General features: G+C 35.6%; 1 protein-coding gene across 1 annotated transcript in view; it reads right to left on the reverse strand.

The window, feature by feature from the left end:
- The window catches only part of EVI5 (ecotropic viral integration site 5), a 78,633-nt gene that overhangs the window by 42,949 nt on the left and 23,883 nt on the right, over positions 1–11,801 (reverse strand). Inside the window, exons 4-11 of the mRNA XM_029284703.1 lie at positions 6,467–6,691; positions 3,910–3,984; positions 2,556–2,681; positions 1,835–1,978; positions 1,532–1,621; positions 1,339–1,436; positions 618–678; positions 236–289 (exon numbers count right to left, since the gene is read on the reverse strand). Coding sequence (XP_029140536.1) covers positions 236–289; positions 618–678; positions 1,339–1,436; positions 1,532–1,621; positions 1,835–1,978; positions 2,556–2,681; positions 3,910–3,984; positions 6,467–6,691 — 873 coding nt within the window. The remainder of the gene's footprint in view (positions 1–235; positions 290–617; positions 679–1,338; positions 1,437–1,531; positions 1,622–1,834; positions 1,979–2,555; positions 2,682–3,909; positions 3,985–6,466; positions 6,692–11,801) is intronic.

Below are 11,801 nucleotides of genomic sequence, written 5' to 3' on the forward strand. Positions count from 1 at the left end.
ACTTTCAATTATTGTCCATTGTAAATATATTTTAATTCCCCCGTCCCATTGAATTCCACGATACCCACACTTATGTTTTCATACAAAATGACAACTATATATAAACGTATTATGAAAGCCAATCGATACAAAGAACAGGAACAACATCACATTATTAATCTTCATGCAGCCATTCTGTTATTAATAAAAAGTTTAGAATCAGCATAATTCAGGCTTCAGTTTCTTGAACACTTACTTTTTCTAGTGTTTCAATTCGCTGTTTTAAGAGTCTGTTTTCTGTTCTCAGTCTCTGAAAATCAAGCAAAACTGTAAAGAACGTTCTCAGTATTTCCTCAAAGGGAAAAACAAACATTTATAAAACACTGACTCTCAAAGCTACTTCTGAATTAGCATAATTCTATTAACTTTTGTATTTCCCATTATATTCATCAAAAAAGAAAAAAAACCCTACAAGATCCTAAACATGTATATATTAAAAATACAAAAAGTAAAAATAAAATAAACCCCACAAACATATACTTTATGTAGGTTTTGTAATAACAATCCTGGCCAATCTGATTTTTTATTACACAAATGAAATTCTTATTACCTTGCTCATAAGATAATTAACTACTTACCTTAATTTCAACTTGTTCTTCCATTTCCTTTGTTTTTATAGTAGTATATTCTTTTTCTAGCCTAAAAAATATTGAAAGCCATGATAATCTCTTTTAAATAATGCGTAGCTGTAGTTAAGTCAGTATGCCAAATTATTGTTCATATTAATCTTCCTGTCTAAAAGATGACCACCTTTTTTTTTTGCATTTGTTGATGTAGATATACTTTTTCTCATCATGAAACTAAAAAATCCCGATTTGAACCATAGCTCCCTTGAATTTTGGGTCAGCATTTTGTTTCATCCATACAAATGATTCTGCACACAGAACAGCTGGTTTTGATGATCCATGCCTGAATTGAAACAGTTTACACACAGAATGAAGTAGGCCTGAGGTAAAATTGTTTTATTCTTTTCAGAAGTGGTTTTGAGGGTGAAAGAGAAGGGAAAATGTTTGGGACATCAGTGGCTATGGGGAGGCAGGGGTGAGAAAGAAAAGAAGAAGGTGAGATAATGGGTAGGCTGGAAGAATAGGCCCTATAGAGAGATAATGGAGATGCCTACATTTTCCGTCTAGGGATGAGAATAAACTCTTGGTTATATGACTGGAAAATAATTGATTTTCTAGAAACACCTACATAATAAAATTCACGTCCTTATGTAGAAAGCAAATGTCATAATTTAATGATTCCCTTCTTTGTAATAATAGCATGGAGGCATTTTTAAAGAAAAGAAATACCTACTTTTTCATCTTTTTTGCATTATATTTGACTTGATAAGCCATTTGGATCAACTTGTCTGGTCCACCATCAAATTGATGTGGAACAACCTTTTGAAAGTGCTGGAAAGAAAATGAAAGCATAGAGTCAGAAGTGAGAAATATGGGTTTATACCCCGTGCGTCAAGTAATACAATACAATGGCATATCTAGCTTACCTGTAACATCCCTTCCATGTCAAGTTGCACTAATTCTGCTTGATTCATCTGAAGCAGCGCTACGCCAACCCGAAATACAATCTCTAAACCCTGTAAATAATGTCATTATTTTCTTCTATACACAGATTTGTAATGCTTATTATTTAAGAATTCTTAAAATAGCCTAACTTTGCTATATTTATTGGAAAATGACACTAAACTTAATTAACAACTATTGTTTTCATTATAAATGGGGATTTGAATTCAACTTCCCCAGAAACACAAAATGTTAAACAAATAGCCATCAATCTACATTAAACTTACCTCAGACATAAATATATCAAATATTCTTGTTGCAATTGGTAATGGGAAAGATGTAAGAAAAATAGTTAAGAACCATGAGGATGCATACATAGAAGTATGGAAACTCTGCGCCTGGAAATGCATAAAAAGCTCTGGAAGTTGCTCCTGAAAGAACAAACAAATCAAAGAGTCATTTTTCAAGTAACGTTCCTGAAATACGTATTTTAAAATATTTTACATTGTTAAGAGATTGGAATTTGAAATCCAATCCGGAAGGCTTCATACGTCTGGCATAAAGTCATTAAAGACTATTTAAAAGAACATTAAACCATTTCTATAACCAGAAGTGAAGCACTGTTATGTCATTAAAACATTTTACATAGGGAACATGTTCCAAATACAAAGACAATGTCTTCAAAAACCATAGATGACAGTGCCATTGCTTTCTACATTCCATGCTTTGAGCATTTTTCTGCAACTATTGAATACTTTTTGCAATTAATTAATGCTTATGCACTCAGCTTTTTAAATCTACTGCTTAAAAATACCCTAGATCAGGGGCCTTCAAACTCGGCCCTTTTATGACTCATGGACTTCAACTCCCAGAATTTCTCAGCCAACGTGCCTGGCTGAGGAATTCTGGGAGTTGAAGTCCATGAGTCATAAAAGGGCCGAGTTTGAAGACCCCTGCCCTAGATTAACTACATATGGGCAAGAGATAACAGATTTTTTTTTAACATACCTGTATCATGGATTCAAACTGATACATACAAAGGCCCAGCTCAGCCATACTTGGTTTGAAGAGTTCTCGAAGACGATAATCTTGCATTAATTTAAAAAACACACAGAAGGCTTCTTCCTCTGGCATCTATTTTGAAGGAGATTACAATCACAGCTTAACCTTCTTAGTTGCAAGCACTTCAAAAGTTCACAAGAAGTTTTCAACACCACTTAATCGCAGGTGTAATTCAAGAGATGTATCTGGAAAAAAATTACACCTGCCAAGCCTTTAAAAAGATGTGTTAAACTGCAGCACTATATATTTATTGTAGTATCTAAAGAAGCAAAGAAATAATACTGTTGGTATTCTCAGGTCCTTACAGCCTCCCTATGTATGGTAAGCAAATGGCACTGCAGATGTTGACAAGTCTCCTCTTTGTTCTCTCAATTTGGTAAATATGTTCTGCGATTAACATTATGATCCTGGGTCTTTCTACACCAGACTTCTAACACTAATAATATCTTGGCAATAAAAAAACATTGTAATCAATTTTTCTATTATTATCTAATACAGTGCTCACATAAAACACCTTTGGAAGTGGCATTATCTGTGACCTCATATTGAGAGAAAAAATCCCTTGATTTATAAACCCCCGAGGATTATTCCATGTATTGTATCTTGCTAACAACATACAGTTATGGTTTAGCATCTTTATGAATGAGACTATATATGTCTTGCTGGAAGATGTTACAATTCTCTAAAAGTCTTCTCCCATAGAAGAGCTATTTCTATATTCTAGAACAATTCTTCACAAGCAAAAAAAAAAGCCAGATGTAACAGGATTTTCTCCCTTTTAGCAACCAAGGGACTAATATATAGTTGCCTGCAGAAGAGAAATGAACAAGATTAAGAGACTAGATCAGGGGTAGGCAACCTTGGCTCTTTTATGACTTGTGGACTTCAACTCCCAGAATTCCTGAGCCAGCATGGCTCAGCTTGGAAACCTCTCCCTTTCCCCTCAGCATGGCTGGCTCAGGAATTCTGGGAGTTGAAGTCCACAAGTCATAAAAGAGCCAAGGTTGCCTACCCCTGGACTACATATTCACCTGTTGGTATAGGTTCTCCTGCTGGAGCAGGGGGGCTGAACTAGAAGACCGCCAAGGTCCCTTCCAGCTCTATTCTATTCTAAGATCTTCAGACCTTGGCTCAATGCCAACAACTTAAAGAGTGTGATTTGAAAAAACATATATATGACAACTCCCAGTATGAGGGAGTTCTAATTTGTAAATATTGCTCCTCCTTTTATGACGACTCTGTTACTTTAAATGAAGTAGTAGAATTTGAAGGTAACTTTTACAGGGCTCTTTCCTCCTACCTGCATAAGGAGCAGACCAACAATAAAAGCACTTCCTTGGCAATAACCAACCTCACGATCCACTAAAGAATATGCCTAGAAAACATTAATAAGAAGGTAACATTTAGAAAGAATAATGAATATCCACATTGCCTTTCCCAAATAACGTTAATGTTTTCTATCTCCAGAGGTGAAAGTGCAAATGCCACTAAGATACAGAAAATGTCTGTAGCTTATAAGTCAACATAATTACTGACTTGGCACAGGATATTAAGATAAAATGAAAAAAACCATAGTATAACTTAATACGAATAACTAATTATAGTTTTATACAGATATGATAATAGTGAATTACATATTTATATTTTGAAGAAGGATTTTTTTTAATAAAATTCATTTTAATAACTTTCAAAATTTATTCAATAAAATGCAGGAAAAATTTCCATGTTCCGTGACAAGAACAATAAATAATTAGGATCCCAAGCGCCATTATTCCTAATATGTCAGAAAAGAGACAAGAATACAGAACAAGGCTTGCTCCATGTCACTATCATTCAATGCCTGTTTAATAATGTTAGTTAGTTCAATCAACAGTTTGATTTGATGACATCTTACATTCTAGTCATTATGTTTGAGAGTTATAATTCAATTTATTTTCTTTAAAACAAATGGCTTTCTCCTTTAGTTAGTTTTATATTAGCCAGCATATGTAATATAAAAAAGGAAAGTGTTTTCAATTATACATGTATTTCCAAAACCTCCAATTTGCTACGTAAGACTAGCTACTATTCTCCTGATACACTATTCAAAAGGAAACAGTAGTCAGAAATATTTCAAAGCAATTATACAGAATAAAGTCAAGGACAGTTTACAAATTTATTGCCTTGGTTGTCTCGGGGATCTACATCAGATGTGCCAACCTTTCAACAATAGTTAATTCTTTCTCTAATATTAGAGGTTTTAATTGAAACTGTGAAGCCTTTTGTACTTCCTAAAGGTCACTTCACATTTTTATTACAACATTTCACTCACATATTTTTTCATTTACAGATGAAAATGTCTTTCTCACATAGCTATATACAAAGCAGGTTAAAAATTCATGGATTCTTCAGCATTTTCAGATCACAAGACAAATAAGGTTGAAATCCAACAAGTCAACAAGCTATCTGGAGAAACTTTAGCAAAGTAGGGGAATGGCAACCTTCATAACTCTGAGCACTGTTATCCATAAATGAGGCAAGGACCTATTTTTAAGAGGGAGTCAGAGACATCAAGTGGTGAAAAGATTGCATTAAGCATCTAAATGTTAAGACTATGTAAGATTATGAATGTATTAAAATTATAGCTATCGCTATTTGGATCTGGACATTTTCTATGTTTAGTCCTAAATGGCGTTACACTGCTCCCGTTGGGACTGTCATCATATTTGGGGTTCTTCTTGGACCACAGTTCCTACTCAAGCAGCAGAGAATCATTTTAGTTTGCCATTTGAGCCCACGTTTGGACCGAGAGATCCTTAGTCTCTCATGCTTTGGTGATCTCACATTTCAACCACTGCAAAATACTTTATACAAGGCTGCCCTCAAAGATCACTGGAAGCTGTGACTAGTAGCACATGCAGTTATTGGGTGTCTCAATATGTTAATATAACACCTCTGTTCTAGGTCACACATTGATTACTACTAGTCTAGATGCAAATCAGCATGCTGATCATCACCTATAAAACTTTTAATGGCATACAGTCTAGTTATTTGAAAGATGTCTTTATAGTTGCTGCTGTCCTATATGATCCATCAGTATCCAGCTTCCATCAGTTAGGCCAGGGGCCCCCAACCCCCGGTCCGTGGACTGGTATCAGGCTGCAGCATGCCAGCAACCGGTCCACACAAACAAGCAAAGCCCCATCTGTGAAATGCAGGCAGCACACAAAAGCACATACTCTCCGGTCCATGGAAAAACCTTTCTCCATGGAATCGGTCCCTGGTGCCCAAAAGGTTGGGAACCTCTGAGTTAGGCTATCTGATAGGATCCAAAAAGTGAGCCTACTCTATCACAGAGACTAACCTCTGGAATGACATCTCCATAGAGCAGTGTTTCTCAAACTCAGCCCTGGGATATTTGGGGAGTTGAAGTTCACACTTCTTAAAACTGACAAGGTTGAGAAACACTGCCCTAGGGATTTGTACATCCTGCACCTGACTTTATTTGGATGAGCATTTAACACCAGGCCACTTTTTTTACACTCCTGATCCAAAACATGTACTAGCTCATTTTTAGTGAAGTTTAAGGAAGTCTTGTAACAATATCCCATAAATACTTTTGTTAGCTATTACCGACATTGTACAGAATTCCGTTTAGTGACACGAAATAATTAATATGTGTGATTTTGTTCTTACGAGTTATTCTGACTTTCTGAGTCCTTTATGACGTAGTCGTTCCTAACCCATAATCTACCTGTATCGGGAAAGGAGTAGAGATCGTAGATTATAAGTCTTCATTTACTCGTATTGTTATTCTAAATATACCTCCTTCATTTGGAAAAAAATATATCCATTAAGACATTAGGTTGCTAACTTACCTTCATTACATTAAATAAAACCTCCTGCCCAAGGCTATCTTTTTCTTTAAAAAAGTCATGTTCAGGATACGTTCTAGCAATGTCTCTTCTTATGAGCCTTTCACAAGGCGAAGTCATTTTCAAGAATTCTGAATATTGATCCTTAATTGTCATATTTTGAGCTGTGCACAAAAGCTGCCAAACTATCGCTCGGAAGTGATGTGGTATCCCTTTTCGAACAAGTTCCTAAAGGAGCAAAATATATATGTATTTAAAAGCCTGATGAGTTTTATTTTTAAAGTGGACAATGTAGCAAACTGACTTCAAAGTTATGGACAAAAGTTTTCAACTTTCTATAAGGTTGTGAAAATTGAAATCTACCCAATATTCTCCAAAGCACCAGAGGGCAGGACAAGAAACAATGGTTGGAAACTGACCAAAGAGAGAAGCAACCTGGAATTAAGGAGAAACTTCCTGACAGTGAGGACAATTAATCAGTGGAACAGCTTGCCTTCAGAAATCGTGGGCGCTCCATCACTGGAGGTTTTTAAGAAGAGACTAGACAGTCACTTGTCTGAAATGCTATAGGCCTCCTGCTTGAGCAGAGGGCTGGACTAGAAGGGACCTCCAATGTCCCTTCCAGCTCTATTCCTATTCTATTCCTATTCCTATTCCATTCCATTCTATTCTCCTAGAATTAAAAAAAAATCACCAGCCAAAGGAAAACCAGATGATTTATTGTAGTTAAAATTATTACATTATCGTTGTCGTCTTTATTTTATTTTATTTTTATTTTATTTGCAACCTGCCTTTATTATTCTTACAAATAACTCAAAGCAGTGGCCATATTCAACATACCTTCCTCCTCCTATTTTTCCCATAACAACACCCATGTGACATAAGTTGGACTAAGAGAGAGTGACTGGCCCAAGGTCATCCAGCTAGCTTTCATGACTGAGGTGGGACTTCAACTCATTTGTTTAGCCTGGTGCCTTATCAAGTGTATACTGAAGAACAAGGAGAATTTTATGAAATAGGAAACAACCTGAAAGTTCAGGGCTAGATACAGTCCCTAATTCTCTTCCAAAAGTTGCCATTTACATGTACATGTACACTTAATGCTCCCTTCCTTGAAATGGCCTAAGCTTGAAGGCAAATTTAATAGTGCATTTAAACCAGTGATTTTCAAACTTGGCAACTTGTGTGGACTACGGCTCCCAGAATTACCCAGACAGCATCAGTCCATGTATCTCAAAATTGCCAAGTATGGAAAACACCGATTTAAAGCATGTATTTTCTTAAAGAACAGGGCAAAGCCTAGTTCATTTTTCCAGCTTTTAATAAATCAATTTCAGACACATTTCTATTCTGTTTCAATATATTTTTCCGCTAATTTGCAGCTATTAAATGGTGTTTTATAAATAAATTCTAGTAATTTTGTTTTAAACTATACTTAAAATAGTGATGATACGAAACAAAGTAGTTCATATATAGAAATGCATGCCAAAGTCAAAAAATAGAAGATATAAAGGGTGGTCTCTATATAGGCAAAGTTTTCAGAATTCCATGAAAATAATAGAAATGGAAGGATCAGGAGTAGAAACTGCTATTAATGATTCTACTGCACATTTAGAAAATAAAACTAATTTAAAGTTTTATAGGGGGGTTGTTTTTACTCATCCCCCTCCTGAAACTATTGTTTGCTATGTCTATTTGGCACGGTGAAGGATAAAGTACACCATACATAATTTATAGCTTTATCTTGATGGTTTTTCCACTTAAAACATTAACTTTTGCTTGCACCCATCTTCTAAACAATAAATTTATTATGACTTTCTGACATACTTTCATAGGCAAACCAAGTAACATAAGATATTTTTAAAGTAAACAAATAAACCAATAACGATATCATTTTTAATAAACTATATAAATTTTACTTTTGGTCAACATTTCTGCTCTGTTACAACTACATTTGAAGCCCTGCGGTAGCATCGTGCTGTCCTTACACTTGTGCTATAAATCTCATTCATACAATATGGATTATTNAGGGATGATTTTAGAAGCAATTTTAATTGGAAACACAGCCGTCAATATTTGGTTTTTAATTCGGTTTTTATTGGGGTTTATATTGTTGTATTTTTGTATTTTTTGTATATTGTGTATAGTATCTGTTTTTTAAATATGCTGTGAACCGCCCTGAGTCCTATGGGAGAAGGGCGGTATATAAATTAAATTTGAATGAATTTGAATGAATGAATTTCTATATTCTAGAACAATTCTTCACAAGCAAAAAAAAAAGCCAGATGTAACAGGATTTTCTCCCTTTTAGCAACCAAGGGACTAATATATAGTTGCCTGCAGAAGAGAAATGAACAAGATTAAGAGACTAGATCAGGGGTAGGCAACCTTGGCTCTTTTATGACTTGTGGACTTCAACTCCCAGAATTCCTGAGCCAGCATGGCTCAGCTTGGAAATCTCTCCCTTTCCCCTCAGCATGGCTGGCTCAGGAATTCTGGGAGTTGAAGTCCATGAGTCATAAAAGAGCCAAGGTTGCCTACCCCTGGACTACATATTCACCTGTTGGTATAGATTCTCCTGCTGGAGCAGGGGGCTGGACTAGAAGACCGCCAAGGTCCCTTCCAGCTCTATTCTATTCTAAGATCTTCAGACCTTGGCTCAATGCCAACTTAAAGAGTGTGATTTGAAAAAACATATATATGACAACTCCCAGTATGAGGGAGTTCTAATTTGTAAATATTGCTCCTCCTTTTATGACGACTCTGTTACTTTAAATGAAGTAGTAGAATTTGAAGGTAACTTTTACAGGGCTCTTTCCTCCTACCTGCATAAGGAGCAGACCAACAATAAAAGCACTTCCTTGGCAATAACCAACCTCACGATCCACTAAAGAATATGCCTAGAAAACATTAATAAGAAGGTAACATTTAGAAAGAATAATGAATATCCACATTGGCTTTCCCAAATAACGTTAATGTTTTCTATCTCCAGAGGTGAAGGTGCAAATGCCACTAAAATACAGAAAATGTCTGTAGCTTATAAGTCAACATAATTACTTGGCACATGATATTAAGATAAAATGAAACAAACCATAGTATAACTTAATACGAATAACTAATTATAGTTTTATACAGATATGATAATAGTGAATTACATATTTATATTTTGAAGAAGGCTTTTTTAATGAAATTCATTTTAATAACTTTCAAAGTTTATTCAATAAAATGCAGGAAAAATTTCCATGTTCCGTGACAAGAACAATAAATAATTAGGATCCCAAGCGCCATTATTCCTAATATGTCAGAAAAGAGACAAGAATACAGAACAAGGCTTGCTCCATGTCACTATCATTCAATGCCTGTTTAATAATGTTAGTTCAATCAACAGTTTAATTTGATGACATCTTCTTACATTCTAGTCATTATGTTTGAGAGTTATAATTCAATTTATTTTCTTTAAAACAAATGGCTTTCTCCTTTAGTTAGTTTTATATTAGCCAGCATATATAATATAAAAAAAAGGAAAGTGTTTTCAATTATACATGTATTTCCAAAACCTCCAGTTTGCTACGTAAGACTAGCTACTATTCTCCTGATACACTCACTATTCAAATGGAAACAATAGTCAGAAATATTTCAAAGCAATTATATAGAATGAAGTCAAGGACAGTTTATAAATTTATTGCCTTGGTTGTCTCAGGGATCTACACCAGATGTGCCAACCTTTCAACAATAGTTAATTCTTTCTCTAATATTAGAGGTTTTAATTGAAACTGTGAAGCCTTTTGTACTTCCTAAAGGTCACTTCACATTTTTATTACAACATTTCACTCACATATTTTTTCATTTACAGATGAAAATGTCTTTCTCACATAGCTATATACAAAGCAGGTTAAAAATTCATGGATTCTGCAGCATTTTCAGATCACAAGACAAATAAGGTTGAAATCCAACAAGTCAACAAGCTATCTGGAGAAACCTTAGCAAAGTAGGGGAGTGGCAACCTTCATAACTCTGAGCACTGTATCCATAAATGAGGCAAGGACCTATTTTTAAGAGGCAGTCAGAGACATTGTGAAAAGATTGCATTAAGCATCTAAATCTTAAGACTATGTAAGATTATGAACGTATTAAAATTATAGCTATCACTATTTGGATGTGGACATTTTCTCTGTGGCATTACACTGCCCCCGTTGGGACTGTCATCACATTTGGGGTTCTTCTTGGACCACAATTCCTACTCAAGCAGCAGAGAATCATTTTAGTTTGCCATTTGAGCCCACATTTGGACCGAGAGATCCTTAATCTCTCATGCTTTGGTGATCTCACATTTCAACCACTGCAAAATACTTTATACAAAGCTGCCCTCAAAGATCACTGGAAGCTGTGACTAGTTCAGAATACAGTAGCTTGTGCAGTTATTGGGTGTCTCAATATGTTAATATAACACCTCTGTTCTAGGACACACATTGATTACTACTAGTCTAGATGCAAATCAGCATGCTGATCACCTATAAAACTTTTCATGGCATACAGTCTAGTTATTTGAAAGATGTCTTTATAGTTGCTGCTGTCCTATATGATCCATCAGTATCCAGCTTCCATCAGTTAGGCCAGGGGCCCCCAACCCCCGGTCCGTGGACCGGTATCAGGCTGCAGCATGCCAGCAACCGGTCCACACAAACAAGCTAAGCCCCATCTGTGAAATGCAGACAGCACACAAAAGCACATACTCTCCGGTCCATGGAAAAACCATGGAATCGGTCCCTGGTGCCCAAAAGGTTGGGAACCTCTGAGTTAGGCTATCTGATAGGATCCAAAAAGTGAGCCTACTCTATCACAGAGACTAACCTCTGGAATGACATCTCCATAGAGCAGTGTTTCTCAAACTCAGCCCTGGGATATTTGGGGAGTTGAAGTTCACACTTCTTAAAACTGACAAGGTTGAGAAACACTGCCCTAGGGATTTGTACATCCTGCACCTGACTTTATTTGGATGAGCATTTAACACCAGGCCACTTTTTTTACACTCCTGATCCAAAACATGTACTAGCTCATTTTTAGTGAAGTTTAAGGAAGTCTTGTAACAATATCCCATAAATACTTTTGTTAGGTATTACCCACATTGTACAGAAAAGCAAGGCAAATCACTGTGCTTTATTAATTATACACACTAAAACAAGAATGCTCAATAAGACTGAAAGACTCAGGAAATACTGCATCAGCAAGGATTGGGTATTAGATGGACATAGCCCTTTCCTCATCTCTAGCATCTAATATTCAGAAGTAAATGAGCATAACAATAAGATTTATATGGAGGAAGTAAACCTTTTTTTAT

This window comes from Protobothrops mucrosquamatus, unplaced genomic scaffold (assembly GCF_001527695.2).
Source record: "Protobothrops mucrosquamatus isolate PMUCROS unplaced genomic scaffold, P.Mucros_1.0 scaffold854, whole genome shotgun sequence".
Classification (NCBI taxonomy): Eukaryota; Metazoa; Chordata; class Lepidosauria; order Squamata; family Viperidae; genus Protobothrops; species Protobothrops mucrosquamatus.